This window comes from Anguilla rostrata, chromosome 11 (genome assembly GCF_018555375.3).
Source record: "Anguilla rostrata isolate EN2019 chromosome 11, ASM1855537v3, whole genome shotgun sequence".
NCBI classification, from domain to species: domain Eukaryota; kingdom Metazoa; phylum Chordata; class Actinopteri; order Anguilliformes; family Anguillidae; genus Anguilla; species Anguilla rostrata.
This window is the reverse complement of record NC_057943.1, coordinates 15,953,329-15,976,528: the sequence shown is the minus strand read 5'-3', so window position 1 is coordinate 15,976,528 and position 23,200 is coordinate 15,953,329. Positions and strand designations below refer to the sequence as shown.

General features: G+C 47.9%; 1 protein-coding gene and 1 long non-coding RNA gene across 4 annotated transcripts in view; one reads left to right on the top strand and one right to left on the bottom strand.

Annotated features, from left to right (window-relative positions):
* LOC135234086 (helicase ARIP4-like) overlaps window positions 1-23,200 on the top strand; it is a 53,831-nt gene that overhangs the window by 11,880 nt on the left and 18,751 nt on the right. The window contains exon 1 of one of the 3 annotated variants that reach the window (XM_064298241.1): window positions 13,714-13,921. The exons of 1 other annotated variant lie outside the window; for it this stretch is intronic. In XM_064298241.1, coding sequence (XP_064154311.1) covers window positions 13,885-13,921 — 37 coding nt within the window. In that variant the 5' untranslated portion in view covers window positions 13,714-13,884. Of the gene's footprint in view, window positions 1-13,713; window positions 13,922-13,961; window positions 14,895-23,200 lie in introns of those variants that run through there. One more of the 3 variants, XM_064298242.1, reaches the window with a different exon arrangement.
* Window positions 10,634-16,595, bottom strand: LOC135234087 (uncharacterized). The gene is made up of 2 exons (XR_010324018.1): window positions 16,489-16,595; window positions 10,634-16,385 (listed from the first exon to the last, which is right to left on the bottom strand). It is a non-coding gene; the product is annotated as an uncharacterized LOC135234087 (long non-coding RNA).

Sequence of the window (23,200 nt, the reverse complement as noted above, 5' to 3'; positions counted from 1 at the left end):
TGATTATTTCAATGCCATATCGTAAAGGATGATGCAGCTGGCCCAGCCTGCATGAGAAAGCACAGTTCATTAATGAACCAGCTACATATGTGTAGTTAACATGCATTTGACCCTGGCCTGTAAAAATAATTTAGAAACCAGGAGAATTCCTGAAAACATCTATTTGCGCTAATAATCGTAACAAACTTCTTTGATGTGACTGTACAACTTGTTCTTTGTTAGCAGCATGTTCCGTGGAAACTTCTGAAGGATCTGCAGAGGCGTTTTCATGCTTTACCCACCTGTAAAGATGCAGATTGTTGTTTGAAATGTGGTAGGCAGTGATGTGGAATTGAGTAGCTGTTGTACAGGTGTGCTGCTGTTAGGTGGGCAGGTGGACAGCTGAGTTAGTCACACAGTGGAGGTGTTTGAGGCCCGGGGGTGGGGGGGTGGGGGGTGGGAGAGGGGCGGGTGGCGTGTGTCCTCATGCTGTCAGGGAAACATCGTTCCTTAGTTTTACTTTAATTAGGCCTAAATAACACGGTAGCCTTGTTTTCCGCAATCAGGCAGATTACAATTTATTTAAACTATTGTTAAACTGGAATGCTAATTACAGGTAATTGCATTACTGCAAAACACGGCTTAAACTCAATTTGAATTGTGTAGCCATAATCTAAACCCCATGTCAAGCTTTTATCCTTATTTATTTGTTTATTTATTTATTTGCTGTGTATTGTTTATCTTGTATACCCATCTGTGCATCTCATAATTTCATGTGTCTGTGTGTTGTCTCAAACTGTAAAAAGCACAGATTGTTCAGAAGTGCATGAAAAATACAAGCACCCTGTCTGCAATGTTGACCTCTCCATATGGGTCCCCTGGAATGTTCTGGCGCTCCATGGCAGTGTTCCGTGTCTGTTTGTGTTCAGGCTCTCTCAGGACCCTTTTCATGGGCCGCCACCACCAATCCAGGATCAGCTCACCCTCCCTTCAGCCTATCCCCAGCCGTTCATTCTGTGAAAGGTTGTAACTGATCCAGGAACAGTGCGTTAACTGACACTAATCAATTATTTATTTATTTATTTTTTTGCCATTGTTGGTCCAGTTCTGTGCATGTGGCGTAGTGGGGGGTTGTATGTGTTTGAAGCTGCAGCTCTTCTGAAGCTCTGGCGCATGGAGAGAATAGTGAGAGGAGTAAACTGCTTCAGAAATACAGACTGAACAGTGAGGTCCCTGTGGTACGCTCTGGGAACACTAACATGCTCTCAGCTGCCTCCTGTTTGTACACTACAGACAAGCCATTCCCTTTCATTTGTCAGTGATACTTTCCTTGTTTTCTCCCGTTTGTCTGATCCTGTTCTCTCCTGTAGGTTCTGGGTGTGATTCCCAGTCACTCCCTCTTTAGTTAGTCTTCACTCCTCATATAAAGTCATGCCCATCTTTGTTAAAGTCTTGGTTCAAGAACAAACAGCATTGAGTCAGTGGTTAAGGCTGCGGCTGGTTCAAGATCCTAGCATAGTGCTGCTTACAGTAGAGAGCAAAAAGTATGTATGTTTTTGTTTCTCAGTAACCTGGCACAGTTATATAATTGCACGTAACCAAACAGAGGGTCCTGGTTTGTTGTAGTAAAACCTTATCAATGTGTGCTGTAGAATTGTATTTTTTCTCTCTGCTTTGTTCCATATAGAAATATGATGCATTGATGGTTTTTTTAAACTGCCAAAATCCCAAGGCCTGTAATTTTGGCGTCTTAGAGGATTGTTTTAGGAGTCTGCTGGGTGCCTTTCATGACTGCGGTCCTCGTGGGCGGGAGACTGTGTGGGGGCTGAGATTAGAACGCTCTGCGCCTTGCCTGGAGACACCTCCAGGGCCTCTGGCAGGCTGCTGTGTCTGGGAGTGTTTGTTCTGAAGCGTGCCTCGTCGGATCGCCTACCCGCCCCCCCGCCCCCCCCGTCACTGGAGCCAGTCAGTCGGGGAAGTCCTAGTCAGATTCTCCCAGATGCAGCACCGCTGCCAACGGAGACGGACGCTTGCCTCCGGCCCCCGGCTGGCGGGGGAGCTCGGCCGGGCATTACGGGGTTAATGACCGAGAGCAGGAAGGGGGCTCGTCCCCAGTCCTCCAGGACCATAGAGGAACACCAAGGAACAGGCTAACAGGGTGAAACTCCTTGTCCTTTGAATGCAGAGGTTCTGTATGAATGGAATTCTTTGAGTTTGTCTTTGAACTTTGAACATACATACCCATTCTGTTTAACCACTTTAAACTGCCCCAGCTGTCCCAACAGTTGAATGAAGTGACTGCATATTGATAAAAGTAAGTGAATAAAGGTATCCTCTGGACAGTGGTGTGTATTGCGGTTGTCAGTTCGCGTCTTTCTCAGGCTGTCACCCTGTGAAAGTGCTGTGTCACTGCCCAGCACTCTGACACGACCTCTGACCCCCTGCCCATCTATCCCTCAATGGGAGGAAGCCCCCCTCCCCCCAAAATATGAAAACAAAATCAGTCGTGTTGCATCATCACTTTCCGGGACCTCTCCTCTCATGAGGCGCCTGGCGTTGACAGAGTTGGAATTCAGCTAACAGGCTTCGCTTCCTTTGTGAAGTGATGTCACCGTTTCTGAACTCCTCTGCAGTGGCGCTCTCTCTGTCTCTTCCCCCTCTCCGCCGAGCGTCGCGCGCGGCTCCTCCCGGTCCCTCTGTGTTCTCGCTCTCTTGATTGTGTAAGAGCTTTTGATGCAGCGGAGGGCTATAATTAATCCCTGTCCCCCTCATGCACGCTCGCTGTGCTCCGGGGACACGGGACGCGGATGGGGGGGCGGTCGCGGGTTTAAAATCGGAGGGGGAGCTGACGTTCCCTTCCGGGCCGTGACGCCCGGGCTCCTCGTTCCCTGCTGTTGGCGCTCCCGTCCGGTCGGGGTGCCGCTGTCGCCGCGGCTGCGGTGACAATAGCGCGCGCGTTAGCCTCCGCGGATGTCACAGCGGCTGCCGTTACGTAAAGCACTTATGAAAGCAGGGGCTTGGTGCCCCCTCCCCTCCCCTCCCCTCCTCTCCCTTCCCTCCCCCGGCTCTGTGGAGTTCAGGGCTGCTTCTCAACGCCGTAGCTTCCGCCCAAGGGTCTGGCAGCCCGATGCTTTGTCCCTCATTGTGTACAAGTAACCATCGGTTGCAGTGTATCGGTTACATCACTGTCATTAAGTCTGATTGTTATCCTTTAGTGTGGAAGCAAATACCCTGGCCTGGGCTAGATGATGAGCCAAGATGTGCCAATTGGCGTCTTTTTCTTTAAAAAAAAAAAAATATAAATCAATAATCATCAGTCCAATGTCTTTCATGTAGTCTGGATAAGTAAAGAGTTATCATTGAACAGCTGGGAAGCAGCAGCTGGCTAATGCTAGAACACACACACTTGAATTGATGAAGGATGTTGCAGTCATGGGGTGGTCTACCAATACAATTCTCATTCTAAATTGGGAGATAAATGGGTAATAAATAGGGCCACCAGTTTGTCTCCCCTTGTTTTCTCGCATGGTATTTCAGTCCTCTGCCAGCTAGAGGTCACAGTAGCCTCTGTCAAGCCACTTCTCAAGCAGTTAACCCATTTGCTCCACCTCGTAATCTAAGCTGATAAAGTAATTGCCACTAATTAAGCTGACAATGATTGACAGCAATGTTTACAAGCGACACTCATATAAAATTTAGTTTGATTACTTACTTCCATGGACATGCTACAGTATTTTAAAATCTTGTGCAGGGGCATGTTAGGTTTTGTCCTGGAGAGTCACAGAGACTGCTGGTTTTTGTTTTTTTTCTTAAGAGCAATGACTGATTCAGACCCAGGAAACCAGGTGACCTGAGTTAATTATGTGTAATCAGCTGCTTTAACTGATCAGTTGCTGTGCTACTCAGGCACTGAGCAACAGCGCAAGCCCACAGACCCTGTGGCTCTCCAGGACCAGGAGTGAGGACCACTGGCTCAGACATGCTTATCGCAGCATTTGAACTTCCATCCATGTTCACCCTCCTTCCTGACTCTCCCCATGTTAGATTAACTGATTGTTTTTATTAATGTCTTAATTAGAAGCTTGATTGTATGATTAGTCCCTTGGCGGTGCGTTGGAGTGCCTATGGGGACCCCTGGAGGATAACCATTGAAATGCAAGTTTAAATCATTGCAGTTCACAAACTGGTGGTCGTGGTAATACTTATTTTTTTTAAGTAGAAAGTTTTCAGAGAACAGCCTTTCCATAGATAGTCATATTAGCACGAGTGACATTTTGCTGGTAAAATATTACAACACTGTGAGGAGTTGCAGCTGAGCTGGTTTGCTGAATGCACGGATGCATGGGTCTGTAGATGTCCTCTCCGGATTACCGTTCGCAGTGACCCCAGCCACCGTCAGCGGCAGACGCTGCTGGCAGCAGCAGAACCGGCGAGCGGATGAACGCTTGCGCTGCCGAGCCGAGCGTTCTTTTGGGAGCTGGGAGGCTGTAATCGCGCGCGCGTCGCTGCCGGGGTCACAGCGGGAGTCCGCGCCGGCTCTATGAGGCGTCTCCGAGAGCTTCGGTTCGTGACGAGGCGGCGTTTGGTCGTGACTCCGTGGGAGGCTGATCACGCTGCCTCAGGGCTCCGAGCGGCGGCGGCGTCAGTCCGCGCGCCTGGTTTTCAGGGGGCAGGAGGAGCGGGTCTGTGTCTGTGCCAGGTCTGTAATGGGCTCTGATCCACTTTCACTGATCTGAGTGGTCTAGCCTCACAGACTAAGACAGCCATCTCAGATATCCATAAATACGTGTGCGAAAATGTATCCCTCATTCTTTTTCATTCGTAAACAAATAGTCTCTCTGTCGCGCATTTGCTATCTTTCTTTCTCTCTCTCATGCACGCACACACATTCATAAGCACACGCAGTACAGTGCGTTATCATCTAGTCGTACACAGACATACTGTAGTTCCCAACCGACTTGTTTAAAATGCACACAATAGTTTGACTGTGAATAGTGTTTGAGTGGCGTGACTGTAATACTATGTAGTGGTGCGTGTGTGGTCTTGTCTACAAATCGTGTGTCTTTCAAACGGCTGTTTACAAGCACTCTCAGGCACTTTGGTAGGCACCATACGTGCGCACCGTCGTGTGGTCACGCGCACAGCCCCGGCGTGCGTTTGTGCCGCCTCAGTCGCCCGCACGCGGACGCGTAGCGACCCTCCCCTCTCCCCCGGGGGCTGACTGCCATGCGTCCCGGGCCCCAGTTTAATCCAGTAACTGGCACACGGGATTAAGGTCAGTAGTTCTGAGGCGAGCGTGGTGACCGGGGCGGTGTGGGGCCTCTCAGGGATCCGTTACACGCGGGTCAAAGGTTCATCAGCTGGTGTGCGCGCCTGTTTCAGCGGGCTTAACCCTCTCCCCCCCACACCGGCATCCATCACCCGGGACGCGTACCGATCCGTGCAGGCGCTTGCTTTCGCTCCAGAGTCTGCTTTTAATCAGTCTAAACGAACTCAGCGTCGCCTCTGAGCATTTTGGCAGATGTCACGTCATGCTAATGACTAAACTTGCCGTGATGTGCTCGAGTGATATTTTACTGCCATGAGCTGAGGGACAGAAGTGTGAATGTGAATGGGAGGTAGTGTACTGTAACTGATTTGTCCTGAAGAATCAGTGCTGATGAAAGCTTACATACTCCCGGGCTTCCAAGGACTTGTAGGAGAAGGGTCAAGTCGTGTTTTGCAGCACTTAAAAGTGAGAACCTGCACACTATGTAGTTGGTGTTAGTAACTTCTAGATGGTTAAAGCTTCATAAAACAGATAAAAACAGAACAGTGGTAATGTTACTGCAGAGATGGCTAGTGCATAAGCTAGTCCTCTGAATGAAACTCTGGTACTACCTTCTCACTTTATGTTTAAAAGCTTCAAAACTGTATTTTACACTGCATTTGAAATTGAGAATGCAGAGCATGAAAGCAAAGACATAAAGTAGTGACAGAGTAGTGTGAACACCCAGTGTGTGACTGGTGACAAACAGCAATAGCTATAGTAGTAGTCTAACGGAACTCCAGTGCTAGCTTGTCATCTTCTGTTGGAAACCTTTAAAACTATATTTTACCCTGAATTGACATGAAGACATACAGATGATGAAAGCCAAGGCATTTTACATGTAAAATCAAATTAAACCCATTAGCTTGTAGCTGCGAAAACAGCTGAGGTGATTGTGTGACTGGTGTCAATAAGCTGGCTAAAGTTAGCTAGCTTCTAAACGATGTGAAAGACCGGTGTGGTCATCTTTCTTTTAAAGACCAAGATATTGTTCTGCTAAAATTAGATGCCACCCAAAAATGAACATCTATGACTGTAGCGACTTCCGACTGATGATAGAAGGGGTCGCGCGATGTGTCCTCTCTCCAGTACTCAGGCAGCGCGTGTGCATGTGTTTGGAGGGAGAGCTGCGGGGAGGGGGTGGAAGGTGTTCTCTTTCTTCAAAATCTAGCTCTCTTGCTTGTTTCTCTGAACTTACCTGCCGCACCTTTAAATGGGTGTAATAGTGCAGCGGTGATGCACACGCCCAGAGCCGCAGTTGTAAATTATTCGGGAGGCACCTGTGCGGCAGAGTCGGGCTGGTTCCAGCGGCGCGGCTGTGTGTCAGAATGGGAACGCTTTGTGAAAAATGTTAGCGGAGCGCGCGAGGAGGCACGTACAGTCGGAAAGCAGAGCCCTTATCAAGGCCGCTGATTAGGCACGCCTGACGCCTGCTGTGCCCCTCTGGTCACACAGCGACGCTAACAAAAAAAGCCGCAGCCCTCCCGCCTTTAATAACAAACGGAGAAGACTTTCTCCGATACCGCCGCGCTTCTCTCCCTTAGCGACCGGCTCTTTGAGCAGATCGCTGAAACGAAGCCTTGCATTAATAATGAGAACTGGGGCACGCTCGCGGTAACCGTGAGCAGTGATTTATGGCAACTGTCACTCTGGCTCTGGTTGCGCTGCATACTGAATTATGCCTGCTGGGCACCAGTCAAGGTGAATCGCTCATCTTTTTCCTCTTCGCCTCCTGTTATTTATCTGTTGACGTTCCTCGGTTCCTCCGTACCGCGCTCTCCGGACCGCCCTGTGGAAGTGCCTTCGTTAGGAGGGCTCGCTGTATTAAATATCGCAGGCCTGCGTCAGAGGGCTTCATTGAGTTGTGGTGGGAGGGCAGCACTCGCTGCGGTAATGATGAATTGTGATGTGCGGTTGCTGTGATGCATTTGCTCGGGTAGTGCATGCTGTAAATTAAGGTTAGTGGGGCTCAATCGCTGCGGTATTGGTAAGTAAGGAATTACGCTTACTGAGGCCCACACGCTGCATTAGTGATAAATGGGGAATTACTGCGGTGCATTGGAGCGGGCTGATTGCTTTCATGCTGCCCACTGCACACACGCTCGGGGGAGGGGGAGAAAAGGAGCTCTCTCTGTATTAACGGGGCCCCCGGTTTGATAGGGCGGAAGCGTGTGGCGCTGTCATGGCCACCCGCTGCTGGTTGTGTGCATACGGGGTACCAGGCTGTGGCGGCCGGTGAGCTGGCTCGCGGTGGGCACCCGCGTCGGGCACCTGCGCTGGGCACCTGCGCTGGGCACCCACGCTGCGGCTGAGCTTTCATAACCGACTCGCGTAATCCCCGTCGCCATGACGTCCGCAGGGGCCGCGTCTCGCATTTCACAAAACCACCTGAAGAAGAACGCCGGGCTGTTTTTCTCTCTTCTTCTCTCGCTTCTTCATTGAGCGCTGTTCCTGAGCCACTGTTCCTCAGCCACTGTTCCGCAGCCACTGTTCCTCAGCCACTGTTCCGCAGCCTGCTTTCAGAATTGAGTTTCATCCGTGACTCATAAGACCTGCTGGTCATTATTTGGAAGCAGCGCTGGCAGATGCTGATGGTTGGCAGTTACTGTACCATCAGAGTCAATGTGTTGTCGTGTTCTGCCCATTGTACTGAGCATGTGCTTGGTGACATATGCTGGCAGTTAACTGAACAATGGGTGTACTATCAGTTAACACTGTCTGCTCCCCCAAATGTGTTCATTGAAATGCTGCTGAGTGTATCTGAACAATGGCTATACAATGGCTCCTGGCATCCCCTCGCATTACTAGATATAGCCTACTGTACAGTATGGCTGATTGGCCCTTTACTAGTTTGCTTCAGTAAAATCCCCATGCCTCTTCTGCAGTGCTTGAACTGTAATTTGTTGTGGACAAGTAAAGCAAAACCAGATATTTATTTGAAGCTATTTTGAGCAACTTTCTCCCTGACTCTAACTGCATGATGTGCCTGCTCTCACTTTGTTTTCACACCTAGATGTAAAACCACTTATGCTTTTCCAAGTGTTTGAAAGGTCACTGCCCTTGCCCTCAATATTATACATGTAGTTTCATTTTGATGCCGTGTACTTCTTGAAGAAAAATTACCCTTAAATATAATTCTGTGTTGTAGAGGAGGCTTCTTCCTTTGTATTAAGCAATAGGCGCTTCATTCAACCTTCATTTGGTTAAATGTAGCCCTCGTTCCCGGTGCTGCTCCACAGTTGCCTTTTGTTACGTTTACATAACCGCCATTTATGTATCATTTTTATTCAGTGACTTGCGCAATTGTGCATTTTTACACGGTATCCCTTCGTGCAGCTCGTATGCTGAAGCAGTTACAGCTCAAGTGCCTCGCTCACGGGCGTGAGATCAGCTGCTTAAGTAGCACCTATCATGAGGGGTCTCTTTCGTGTGTTTTTATTTGATCCCTCGAGCCTCTGAGATCTCCCTGCATCTTGTGTTCATATTCATGTTCTGTCTTTAAAACACGGATTGCAGCAGGCCCACACATACAGTTAGCCTACACATAGATCTAATTGGTCAGCGTTGCGTTTGAGGAGTGCAGCACCTGTTTGAGGGCGTGTGGGCCTGTGAAAGCCCCCCCCCGCCCGGCCAGGCCTCTCCGGTTTGGCGCCCAGCGGGACGGCCACAGGCTCTTATCTTACGTAACAGGCCGGCTGAAAGGAGCAGTGACACCTGCGCCGCTCGCTGTTCCTTTGTCGCACCGTCACCATAACAACCACTGCCTGGGCTTTTCTTAGCCCGGCATATTATTTTTTCTTTTTTCCCTTTCCTCTCTTATCCCTTCTTCCCTGTGATTGTTTCAGCTGATCCTTTCCGTTCCCTCTCATTGTCTGGCCGAGGGGCCAATTTTCTGTGTTATGCAGGTGTGCGGTTGCTTGATTAAATGAAGTAATAAAAAAACAAGAAAATCTCTTTCTTGTAAGTTGTGGTAGAGGCTGCTGAGTTCAATGTACATACAAAAAAGCGCTAGTCAACATGTTAGAATATTTTTCTGATAATTGAAAGCTGTTTTCTGGAGCTGTGGAGGAAAGCTGACATTTGAGTGATGGAATCCCTCGTTCGTACACACATAGCGATACGGCTGTTGTACTGTACGTGTGTGGAGTAGATTTAAAGAAACGAAGCCTGCTCCTGAATTAAGGGAGAACTTTCCAGTTTCATTTTAATCCCACTATCACTGCATTCATTTGTATTTCACTCCTCTACAGTGGAATTCAGCCTCTCATTCCAGCAACCGGAGTTGGAGTTTCGAGTACAGAAGGTGACACAGAAAAGTATAACACACTGACTAATAAGTGGAACCATTCACAATGTTTTTGTTTTCTGTCATACTTATTGTTTTTCAGTTTGTTTGCAGCATGATTATTGTTTTGACTAAGAGGGAATAGTGAGGATGCTTCCGTCGTTTAAATTCTGCTGATGGACTTCGTGTGTATCTTCGTTATCGGGATTCAGATGACGTAACCTGTGCCGCGTCTGTTGATTCCTCTCTGATTATGTAACCGTGTGAAGCACAGGCCCAGTTCCGCACATTCTGTCTGGCAGGTGTTTCTGCAGGAGAATGGCAGAAAGAGTCACGGGGGCGTGGCGTTCAGGTGAGGTGAACGTGAGGACAGAGCGGCCTGTTCCCGTGTCGTTGGCTCCACGCGGAGTGCCCGTGTGGGGACAGGTAGCGGTGCGCGCGCTCGCTGGGCGTGGGAGTTTGGGATTTGCCCCTCGGTGTTTGTGCGTGTGTGCTTGCAGGCCAGGCGTGTGTCCTGGCAGGCGCTGTAGGTTACCGGGCCGAGGGCTCTGTCTGTCCCCGGCCTGTCAGTGTGATGGAGGACGCCCTGCTTGTGCTCACACACAAACCCCAGGGCACCGTAATCACAGCACAGGCATTTCACGCCTGGGCGCTTCCTGTTAACGGGTGAAAGGCACACTTTCCTAATGTGAAGCTCCGTACTGGTTCACTAGGAATGCGTGAGCCTAGGAGGTGTCATACTCAAGTACTGTTCATGATGTACCTGGTTAAGTCATAATCAGTTATAATTTAAATAATATCTATTATCATCGTACATTTCAAAATGGGAGTGCATGTTATTGTCAAAGATTCTCCTTTTATCAGATGGGGGATTATATTTTGAACGTTGTTTTTTGTTTCAATAGGAGCAGAGGTAGAGTGCTGCCATAGAGTATTTTAGGTAGATTCCAGGTAACTCTAACCAAGGTGCTCTTGAAGCTCGGGCGCTCACAGGAGGAGTAGCCGAAAAAAGACTTGAAGAATTTGACTCAAGACTTCAGACACATTTGCATGAAAGGAAATATTTTGAAAGCCTTTGTTATGGCTGCATATCTGCTGATATTTAGTTACAAAAACTGACCGGTTTTGACCTTGCTGAGTCTTCATCAGGGTGTAAACAAAGAATGGATCGAGAGGATGTATTTGTAGATTCTGGACAGGAATGAGAAATCCATCCATCACATGTGACAGGCATGAACTGTCAATCAATACCATGTGACAACAAATTGAGATTCAATGGGGGGGAAATAGTAAGATAAAATATTTTTTTATTTACAAGAATTTGGATTGTTCCATGGGCCCATCCTGCTTTCACAGTCAGCCATGTGAGGGCCAGCTAACTGGTGTGTGCTCTTTTCCACCCAAATATTTACACTGGGATTCATTTCCACATGCCTCTTCAGTCTTTCCAGAGATTAACATAATTTTCGAGCCCATTTCAAGCGTGTGTTTATTCCATTTTTTCCTGACTGGAAGAACTTGGGGATTGAGCCGTCCTGGCTGTTGTGTACGTCAGGATCGAATCCCCCTACAGCACGAGCCTGCGGCTACGTTTCGCATGCAGTTTGAGGGCGCTTTCTCCCGTCGGATTTCCCCTCCTTCCTGTGTCTTTCCCCTCCTTCCTGCGTCTTTCCCCTCCTTCCTGCGTCTTTCCCCGGACGCCACCGACGCATCATCTGTCACTGAGCGCCGCAAGCTCCAGAGGGCAGCCAGTGGGGCCAGAGCGGCAGGCCTCATTCACAAAACCTTAAATCTAAAATTATTCTTACTTTTGTCCTATGAAAAAAAACAACCTGAGATTCATGACGCATGTGCAGACCTTTGTTTTAGTGCACATCCCAGCTGTATGAGATGATGAATGCTGACTGCTAATACATTTTATGTGAAATCCTGTTCATGTGATTGGCATAAGGAAACAGCCGTGAACAAATACAGATGAGAAAAAAATAATGAATGGCGGAATATTCTTTGAAACGTTCTTACGTTTATGTTCAAATGTGATCGTACACACGTTTCGCGAATGAGGCCCCTGGTCCGAGGCATCTCCCCCTCAGCGCCGCTAACCGGCACAGCCTGGTGCGGCTGAACACAGCCCCCTGTGTAACCTGAGCATGGGGCAGCAGCGAGCCGGAGCAGACTTGGAAACGTGGCAGGCCGATTGAATAACGGGTTGGCCAGGGATAGGGCACAGTGCTCCAATTCCAGAGCAGTTGGAGGGAGCTGACAAGTGGGCAGAGAGTACCAGGCCATTCGAAGAGCACACAGTGTTCTCTGTTCCTGGAGCTCACCTGTTGTGCTTCATTTAAAATGGATGTTTGTCTGAATCAGTCACCAGTGAAATTGCATTTGATACGGTGCCCTCAGTGAAAGAGCTTGTAGTGTGTATCAGTGTTGTGCCTGTGATGGCTATGAGTGCCTTTGGTTTAAACTGCCATTAACTTGATCCCTTCTGTCAGCACCTTTTTTTATTGTTTATAAACTGATTTTTTTTTTTTTTTATTAACCAATTTTCACCGTGATTTTTCTTCATGTTTTCACATTTTGTTTCACAAGTTCAGTTTGGTTTCCAAGTTGTTTCTTCTTTGCTGTCAAGTTCATTATCAACTGCGCCTGTTTCACTCCACTGTAGGCTAGCTCAGCCTGAACACTCCCTACACGCTAGCTCAGCCTGAACGCAACCTGTTGACCACCTCAGCCTAAACACTCCCTTCACGCTAGCTCAGACTGCACACTGCATTGGAGGAGTATGCTTCATGTGCAGCTGATGCGGGTGGATTGACCGCCCTGGTGCACAGTGAAGCACAAACAGTCCCGCCAGCTGAGGCCTACCTTGAGCTATGTTACGAGCGCAGCAGGGCTGCCGGCTACAGGCTGCCGTCGTGCCACACAGCCACGCACCACAACTGTGCCACACACGGCAGCCGCTGTTCTGCTGAAGTTTGCTGTAGATTTGAGCACCGTTGGTCCTCAGAGAACTCATTTCCCTCATTAATGACTGAGCCTGATGCACCAAAAATATATTTTTCCCCCTATGCGTTTTTCGTATACAGAATAATAGTAGCATGAAATGTGCTCAGCACAAAACATTATGAGAAATACTGGGTGTTGAATCACAAAAATTCAAATAAATGAAAAAAGACACCGCTTACTACAACACTTTTTTATGCTTAAGCAAGGTGTGCACAAAGGATCCAATAATTGCCTTTAGCAGTATGCTGGACCGTGTTAAGGGGACTACGAAATCCCATTGAAAAGATGATCTCATGCCTGAAGCTGTTTTGCCAATTAATTTTGACAAAATTGAAAGTTAAGTATGATACATTTTCCTACGGTTGTTTCAGCATGAAAAGACATTCATTTTGCATATAAAAAACATATTAGCCTGCCAAACAATGAACCATTGAAGTATTACTTTATTTGCACTGGCAGGCTTACAGTATACCAAAAGATTTTCTTCAATGGGATTTCATATTTGTCATTTTTGCTCACCATTCCTTTGCCCTCCCATTTGAGTGACAAACACTTTGTATAAACAGCGAGTGCATTCTGAAAGAAATGAGCACGTTTGTCAGGCATGTCCTTGTAAACTCTGTAAGTGTGTCGGAGTTGAACTGAAAAGTCCAGAGCATCTGCAGCAGGATTGGATGCCCTGCTCTGCCTTCTGCAGAAAGAGCCTGCTGCTGGTATCGCAGCAGTGTCTAAAGCCAAGCGTACATAAACCTGTGAGCAGCCAGCACATTGTTCACTTGTACAGTATCTCTCTCTCCCCCCCCAAACCTCTCAAGCATCTCACTTTCTCCCTTACACCCCCCCCATCCTGTTCACACTGTTTCTAAGATATGGCTTACAGCGCAGTCAGTCTTTGTTTGTGTAAGTGAGCTCGGTAATCTTTGTGTTTTGAATATGGGTTTCCTCCATTGTGGAGCAGGCCTCAGTCAGCTTTTGAACTCTGTCACCCGGTTACCTAAGGCAGCCCCGCTGAAAGGGGAGAGGCCTGCCAGTGACACTCAGGGAGGGGAGGGGGATGCGCGTGTGACGATGACGCCAGTGGGGGGAGCTTTTCCAGAAAGAGGGCCCCGGCAGGGCTGGCGCGACGGTCGGCAGCGACGGTCGCTCTTCTGGAAATTCTTTGTTTTGTAATTGTCTCTCAGTGCCTCGGGGTAGCTAGATTACGCACAGGACTGAGCTTTCAGACTGGCTGTCGACTCCTGGGGGCTGCCACCCACAACGCTGGAATGATGTTCGCTGAACCTCTCTGGTCAAGGTGACAGAAATGAGCAGCCACAGATCCCTTAACGTCAGGGCCATGTGTAAGTACATGATGAGTTGCGCTGAGCGCTGAGCGCATCGCAGTGGCGATTGAGGTCTGAGCAGTGTGTGAGGCAAAGTGCTGGGGCTGGTGAGGGCAGATGTGTGTATTTACCTTGCAGGGTCTTTTTTGTGCTCTGTGGCTAAAAACTGCAGTATCTCAGACTAAATTATTCTTCTGTTCTGTCTTTTACAAGTCTGTTCTTTCTTAGTACAACTTTCTTGTTAACTGTACTCCAGAAGTGTATAGCTCTCTGGATCATGTGAATTCAGGTTATTTGTTTTTCCTGTTGTTGTAGCCTTTATGCAGAATTGGTTGTGTAACCAGCATACTGCTCAACACAGCACACTAACACCTGAAAGCAGCCAATTCAAGCAGATTTGAAATGTAAAAATGTGAAAGGAGGTTGAAATGCTTGTGCTCGATGCCACCTGCGCACGTAAACTCAGACTTTGCCTGCTGAGGTTGTGCGGTGTTGATACACTCCCCTTCGTGGCCGTTATGAAAGAGGGAGAGAGCCGGCGTTGCAGAGGGATCCGCAGCTCTGGCCATTCAGAAACCCCCCTGGCGGGGCCCCTGTCAGAGCGTGAATGGTTATGTAAGGAGTTCTGTTTAGTTCCTGGTCTCTACCCACTGGCTTTACTTAATCAGCACTTGGACCACATTCAGTGAATGAGAGCGCGGTGTTCAGCACCACACTCAGCCAGTCAGTCAGTCAGTCAGCGAGCCGGTTAGCAGCTGAGCAGCGCACAGTACAGAGCAGCGAGCGCGGAGAGAGAACGAGAGAGAGAGAGAGTCTGAGCACGCTTGAGAACCTAACGCAGAGGCGAGCCGCTCAGCGCCGAGGACCGGCTATCTGGGCACGTCAACTCCCGCCGTGGTGAGAGCGGTCCCGGGTGGAGCAGAGCAGAGAATTGGGCAGCCCCCCCCCCCCCGAGCCATGCTGCTGCTGGACGAGTCCGAGTCCTTCTCAGGTAGGTGGCGTTGGTCAGCTGCTCCGTTCGGCGTCCCGGTCGGCGTCCCGGGTCAGCGTCCCGGGTCAGTGTCCCGGTCGGGTCTGGTCCCCGGTGAACGGTGCTGTAGAGAGGAGAGGGCAGCGTGGTGGATGTGGAGCACAGGAAGGTGGCCGCAAAGGAATGGACACTTTGACAGGACCACAGCGTGCTTTTAGTTACAGGGACAGCATCTGTCCTGTCACATAGGTCTCAAGCTCTCTATTTTAGATGAGCACCTTGTGGAAGTTTGCGTCTTGCCTGCATGATTTCTGGTCCTTGTAACCAATTGATTTTTTAGATCAATAGGCAGATTATGTTGATAAAGCTCACTCTTTCCTCTTGGTTTTAGTAGGGCTATTACATTTTTCTCGGTGAGGTTAGGGTCTTTCATAGTAAATTGACAGTACAGACATACTGTACATATGTAGGCTACCTACTTACTGGCATTTGTGATGTTTTCTGTGAGAAGATAAGATTCAAGTTACCCAAACAAAAACAGGTTTTTGTGGATTATATTATGTTCAATGTTGGATGCTTCTTTAGTGGCATATGTTGGATTAAAATGGCTGTACTTTCTGTTTGCAACGTTGTGCGTTACATTTTAAGTACATTGCCTTTATTTGGCTGACGCTTTTATCCAAAGCAACGTACAGTAAGTGCATACAGCTACAACTACAAAACACATGCTAATTTTGTAAGAGTTATTCGTAGCCATGAACACATTAAATCCTGTTCACACAGTAAATATTGCTCTCTGACCTAACCTATGCTAAGTCAAACTAAGAGGCATGAGAAATATTCAACAAGTAGACTATTCATTTCCCTGTCACAAATTTATCAACATATTAACATGTTGCCTGATATAGGCTAGTTGTCTATCAGCTGGTCATAAATCTCATCTTAAAACGGGAAGGTTGTGGGTTCAGTCTGTAGCCGAGTTGCACCATGGACACGTAAGTAATACCTGTAATGTCTTGAAGGACATGGATGGGCACATGTGATGGATGGGGGGGGTATGTAGCCTACTTGTCGTTGGCAGGCTTAGCTCCCAGGCTTTGGCCAGGCTGTGAGCTTCACACCTGTGAGGTAACTGTTAGTGTTCTGTTTTTTTTTTTAGTACTAGTACTTTAATGCTGTGCTTTTTTTGGGTTTCTTTTAGCTGCTGTATGTATGAATGTTGACCATGGTGCCAAAAGTTATTGTTTACACAAAAAGGAAAATAAAAATGGTCATTTGTTTGAATTGGCAATTTTGGAGGACCTGAAATATTAAAAGTCAAATAAATCATGGCTTACCTCCATTTTGTGAGCATTCCTGAGAGGATGAATGTGCCGCTGTGATGGAAGGGCAGTGTATAGGACGGTCTGATGACGTCTCCTTTAGCAGCTGTGATTTCTGCTGCCTGACCACTTTTTAACTCCTTGAGGGGGGGTTTTCAGATGATAGATATTACAGGCTATGTAATTGTACCTGCAACAAAAAAAAGATTTGAATTGAAGAGAAAGCTGAGCTTCAGCAGTAGTTTTATTTTTATTAATTAAAATTTTTTTTTTTAAATATGTGGAGCAGTAACCTTAGTTACACAACGTGATCCAGACTTGTTATAGAACAAGTTTCCAAATATGTCCGTGCAGCTGTAATCTCCTGTCTGTGACACACTGGCCTAGTAAGAGTTCTCTGTGCTCCCTCTTCCGGGAACGCGTTTCGTAACAGTCTTTCAGCGTGTCCATGGGGGCACTGCTCATGATGGGGGGGTGGGGGGGGGGGGGTGGTGGTGGCGGTGGTGGTAAATGTTTGCCGAAGTTATACGGGGTGAAGTTTTGTATTTTTTTTATATTCTGGAATAGCTTTTAAAGAAGCAGGGGAAGTGGTGCGGGAAGTTTTTCATAGTGCTGCGGAGCTGCTGACACATGCTGATAAAGCAGCAGCCTGGGGGGCCGTAAGACTGCCGGGGAAAAACAATACTCTTTATCTAAAAACGCCGTCAGCGAGGGAGGGGGCCGGGGGGGGGGGCTTGCGTCACGGCCAAGGCCCCGCCGTTGAGACCGAGAGGGCACAGCGGTGCGTAGCAGCTACCCCCCAAAAAAAAGAGGGCTCGGGCACTGGACGTGCCGTTCAGCCAAACACATGTTGTGTAACTCCCAGAGCCTGCTCTTATGTAAGTGCCCCATCCAGGAGCGCCCGCAGCGGGCCAGCCTACTGAGCCAGCATCGCTGCCATATCACTGCTGGGGGTTAGGATGGGTCTCACACACACACGCGCACATACACACGCGCACACACACGCACGCATCACACGCTCACACTCACATTCGAATACACACGCACACACACACGCATGCACACACGCTCACACTCACACACGCACACACTCACATTCGCATACACATGCGCACGCACGCACACACACAGACACATACACTCACACAGTCACATTTGCATACACATGCACACACACACTCACTCACATTTGCATACATCCACAAACACACACACAAACACACACACACACATACACTCACACTCACACAGTCACATTCGCATACACACACACACGCACGTGCGCACACACACACGCGCGTGCAAACACTGTGTCGGTACCTGGAGATGGTAACTGCTCATTTGCCTAGTGCTCATGTTTTTTTCATTTAAAAATGTGGGGTTTTTTTATTTTATTTTTTTAATGGTGAAACAAGTAATGTGGGTGAACAGCATCCAGAGATGTCTGCACATTATATTGGTTGTGATTATTTATTAATTTAATTAATTTATTTTACTCTTTTAAGGCCCAGGGTAATATCTGTTTTGTTTATATTCTGAAAGGAGACTCATCACTAGTGGATTTGATTTGCTCTTTGAATCGCAAATTGTACATCACTTATTATTACTAATGCTAAGTGCTTTATTCTGTATGTTTTATCACTCTACAATCTGAATACGGTGACCTTGAATGCACTATCCACCTCTCTAAACTGCAGGTCTCTGGCTGGCTCATATTACCTCTCTTTTCCATTTCAACGCGTGGATCGGAAAGAGGTCAACAGCCATTTGAAATGTAAATTCAGATTGCTGTCTCTTCGGCTGAATGTCAAATACGACCGCAATTTACCGTGAAAAGTCGTGCATTTACGCAGAAGAATGCAAACCTAATCAGCTGAATAGTGTGCAAATGATCAAAAGTTCAGCTTTGTTTTTAGAGCTCGAATAGAAATATGAAGCTAGGTATTAATTTCTCGCCCATTATCCGTCCAGCAGTGAATGAGTTGCATAACCAGAACACGTTTGTTCCCTAACGGCTGAGACCCTGAAAGGTGGCAGCGCTATTGAGCCCAGGGGAGTATTGAACAATTCTTACATCACTTCGGGCAATTAGCAATTATTTGAAAAGAACCAAAGCCTGAGTGCTCTTTGGAGTAAATAGCGGCCAATTATTGAAGATGATCTTTGGATCCGTGGTGGATCTACTTGCACGAATGCTACAAGATGAATAGTTTTCTTTTGTGTCACGCTGGCAGTCAGCTCAGAGGTGCAGCTCTAGGCAGCCTGGTAGGAAGATAATGTGGTAATAGTGATTTGGCAACGGAAAACACTGAGGCTGCAGTTAAATGCATTGGCTTTGAGCCAGTGTTAAAGGAATAGGCGCTTCATCTTGCACCTGCCCCATTTCAGAACTTTGGTAGCCGGACTAGTTTTGTGTCGGTTTCATGTAGTCTTACGACATTATAAAAAGTGTGCACCCGAGGACACAGCTAAGTTAAACAAATGAAACTAGTTTGACTGGTGTTAGTCAGACCTTTAGCTAGTCAAGTATAGGTTAGATTTGGTCATCAGTATTGAACCCGTTGTATGGGAAATTTTCACATCTTGCGAGAGAACGATTTGGGTTTTTTTTTTAAATCTCTTTGACCTTAAGCTGTGAAGGGAACAAAAGGGTTACGTTTCACTGAATGTATGAATCGCCTTTTCCGCAGTGGCCCCATGGACCTGTTTGGAGTCGGTTCAGATTAAACCTCACTAACCTGCCCAGAGGTACCAGTAGTTCCACCGTGTGCAGCTGATCTGGTGTTTCTTGCCGAATGCCTTTGAACTCAAAGGGACCTCAGGTCCTGCTGTGGGTTGTTATTTTTTTTTACAGTGAAGATAATCAAATCATTGCAGTTCTTTTGTTTGGCATAGAAGGTTTATATCCCATTCCCATCCCATTTGTACTTCCGCAGAGGTGACTTAAATATAGGTTTGAGCCCTCCCTTAGAGGAGCACATGACCTCCAAATCTCCTGGATATGAATGTTTGTTAGAATCCCGTCCCATCCCCCCGTTTTCCACTTTTACTCTGATGTGTATACCGCTTTAGGGCACCTGTGTACTGTGCAAGCTTTATAAGGATCAAAATAAAATCAATGATAGCCAGATGAAGGTAAAGGGGTTCGCCCAGCCCCTGTCTGTGGGGATAACACAGGACCAGCGCGTGCCCCGTTGAATTTCCGCCTGTATGGTTCTGTAACTCTGCTTTGTGCTCTTCCGTCATTTATCCGCGAGAAATGGGGAGCGGTTCAGCTGAGTCGTTGAGTGATCAGATTAGTGCCTTTGTGGAAAATCATTTCAGAAGATCGTCTTTCAGGACGCGAGCAGTCATCTAGAGCTCACCACAAATTCTGGGCCAAAGATCCTCAAGTTGCACAGATGCAAAATGAATCGGTGAACATGATATTCGTGTTTGTGGATTGCAGACTGGGCAGTGTGATGTCATGTGGTCTGCTGCCTTGATATAATAAATTGAGAGCGCAGGACCTGGCCCAGGGCCTGTTCCTGTCCGGTGGCGGACGGTCCTTGTGGTCGTGGGGAGGACGTGTGCCCTGTGTGTCTGTGTGCAGGCTCTGGTTTAACAGCCAGTTGTAGTAAAGTGCGGTTCTGTTCATCAGACTGAGGGTAATCTCCTTACTATGGCCGTAGAGTCGGTTAGGCTTGCCAACAGAAGCCAATTTTCATTTATTTTTTGTTTGTTTGTTTTTTTGGCGGTAAATCAAGGGTAGGTCGGAAGTTCCCACATTGTTGATTTTGGGACAGAATTCTTTGCAAACGAGTGCGCATTCCGCCTGCTTTTCCCTCGCATTCATTTGCCCGTCTCATTAAAAGAAGCTCCTTGTTTATGCTCTTTTTGCCAGATTGTCTGTTGTGATCCGGTCTCGGTCACTGCCCTGCAATAGCCAGAGGACACGCTGCCCTCGCTAATCGGGCCTGCGGCTGGCCTGCCTCTCAGTGTCCTGTTAGCTTCGCTTGTGGTGCGCTGGGGGACCTACAAAGAGACGCTCACACCCTGCGCGTGTGGCCCCCTTCAAGCCCCGCCAGCCCCCCCCCACAGCCCCCGCCAGACAAGTGTCAACACAGCCCTGCTGCTCCAGTGGTCATCCGGACCGGTTGTGTAACATGCTGAGGGGGGCAGCGTCAGCAGCGTGGTGTAAACACGCTGCAGATATGTGGGTCAGGAATACCTGAGAGTCTTCGCTCATTTGCGTCAAATTTTTCAGGCGCCGTCACGCTCAGAAATTGTGCTGAGGGAACTGCCGGTTGAAGTGTTGTTCCTCTGTGCTTGTTGAAAAACTGCGACACGTTGGCACTCCTGTTGTTAGGGTACTTGCAGCAGTTCCTCAAGCCAATAATGTAGCCTTTCACTCAAGAATTCCTCCTGGATGGATTTGTTGGGAAAAAGAACGGGCGAAAAGTGCTTGTGTCACAGAGCAGCCTCTCTGGGACGTCACGGCTGAAGGAGGCGGCGTAGCTGGTACGCTGCCTGTGCCAGGCAGTGATGCAAATCTGGGGACTGGAGCCTGCCCTCCTCCATGTTCTGTTCCCTGCGCTCGCTTTAATTGTCTGCGCGTACGCAAATGGAAAGCACCGCAACTGTGTCACAGCCCTGGCATGACGCTCGCGCTATGAAGTGGCGTTATATAAATGCCGAGCGTACCCTGGTTACGCAACCCGTGGCTCCTGGGAGACTGCCTCCCTCTCCTCTGGGTCCGGCGCTCTGCGATAAGGAGGAGCCGCCGCTGCGAGAGCGGGGAGCCAGCCAACCGGAGCCGTCTCACGGTAACGCCGCTCTTCCTGGAGGAAGGAGTATGTAGATTACTCTGAAAACCGAGCCGTTAAAAAACACACAAAAAAAAAAACTGGCCCACATTCCTATGGCTTCTGGAGAAAATTAGGCTGGAAGTGCTCTGGTTCTTTATGTTCGGGGTCTGGGGAACTGTTATCCTCAAATGCCTTCAGCTTCAACCCCTAGGTACACTGCCATTTGCCTGCTGAGAACGTTCTGTTTTTTTGGGGTTTTTTTTCTTTGGTTGTTTTTAAGCGGCGGCCTCACTGAACAGATAGCTGTTATTTATGAAGCCGAATGGAGCATTTACTTAATGGATTGCAGAATGTATTCGTTTTAGAGTACGGCTTGTTCTTTCAATCTAACCTGGGGTTCAGTTTTGCTACGAGAACACTTCCCCAGTGCTTTTTTGTGTGCTGTGCTGATGGTGATAATGACTGTTCTGTTTATATTTGAGAATAATTGGGCGAAAAATGTTCAATCTTTTAGGTGCTATTTATTATTTTAACTTTATTTAATTAACGTGCGGTCTGTGAAAGTCTGTGTCATGCAATTCCCACCTCCTGCTCGTTATTAGCGGCGTTAGCTGCATGCCTCGGTCCTGCTGATCACCGTCAGGAGGAGGGGGAGAAGGAGAGAGAGAGCCCCCCATTCCCCCCTCCCGCCCACAATGTTTTAGGTTCCGATGGTTTCCAGTTTCCCGGTCCTCAGAAAGCAGTAAAATGGAACCTTCTTTTGATTATGTAATGATGTGTTATGTAACGCAGTCATTGCCTGTCCCCTTGTGTATGGAGTCTGGTAGAACTAGGAGGACTTCCTCCTGCTACTGTGAGACTGCATTCAAAGAGCACCTGGACTCTCTAGCGGTCTCGAACGGCCAAAAACCCCCATATTGTAATTCCACATTCAGACAGGGTGCGTTTCCCTTGTGCCGGGCTGAAGTGGATCAGACACAGAGAAGCAGAGAAATCTGTAGGTGTGTGTCAAATGAAATTTGAGAGTAGATTCTGCTGAGGTCTAATGTTCCAGGCTGTCCTGTACATTCCAGCCAAACTGCAGGGTTTCCGACCGAACGCAGTTCTTGGGTTCTGTCCTCCGCGTGTGCAAGTCACCCAAAGAAACTACACCTACAGGAGAAATGACTAGACCCACAAAGCAAAGAGCATGATGGCGGTACGTTTAGAAGAAATAAAGTGAACCAAAGAGCCAAAGCTGTTCTCAAACCTCGTTCTGTTTGTGTTTGACTTTATTAATAATGCATCACAGGTACAGAAAAATCATTTTACTGAAGTAGAAAAATGTCTAATTGCTGGATTTTTTAAAGAGCATCTTGGACTGGTCTGGTTGTAGTTTACTATCTGAATCTAATTGATTAATTTAAGCGGTCTTGGGGGAGAAGTGTGTGTTTTTCAGAATCAGCCCAAGTGAGTGTCCTTAGCCCAAGGAAACTATGAAATGAATAGACTGTGGAAATGTTGATGTATGTAGTGCTTACAATATGTAACTAGACACTTTCAGAGAACACCCCTCGGATTTTTTAAAAATGGGATTAATAATAACTGTTCTCTTATTCTTTGTCTGGTTTTTTCTCAAACAAGATACATGTTCATGTGAACATATGTAGCCAACTACAGCTTTGGTATCTTTGGTATGAAACTTCACGTTATCTATGAAAAATGTTTTTTTGATTGTAATTCGTTTGCATTTAGTTTGTCTGGTCACAGTTGTACCCACTACTGATGGTTTTATGGTTATGTTGGAGACATACGGGACATGTCAGGAGTGGCGAGCCCATTGGCTGGTCTTGACCCGGTCCACGTGTTTTTCGCGTTGAGCCTTTCACACGTAACCAAAACCCACTGAACCTGGCAGCCGTCCCACAGTGTTCCTTTTGTCAGGTGGGAGGGGTGTCTGCGCTGGGAGAAGCTTACAGGTGCTATTAATAAGATTGTGGCGATGTGCTTACGTAAGGCCCTCTGGTGGAAGGGCCGGGTCCCAGAACAGAGAGGAGCCGGAATGGCGTCCCGCGCCCCAGTTATTGCCCATCGTCCCGGCCCCTGGCGTCCTGGCAGGGAGCGGCCGCGCCCGCCTCCCCTGGCCGCGGGCCAGCCTCCCTGCATTTCAGGAATAGTTATGTAAGTGTTCTTCAGGGCGACGGCGGGGAATAAGCAGCAGGGATGAATAATGAAGCGT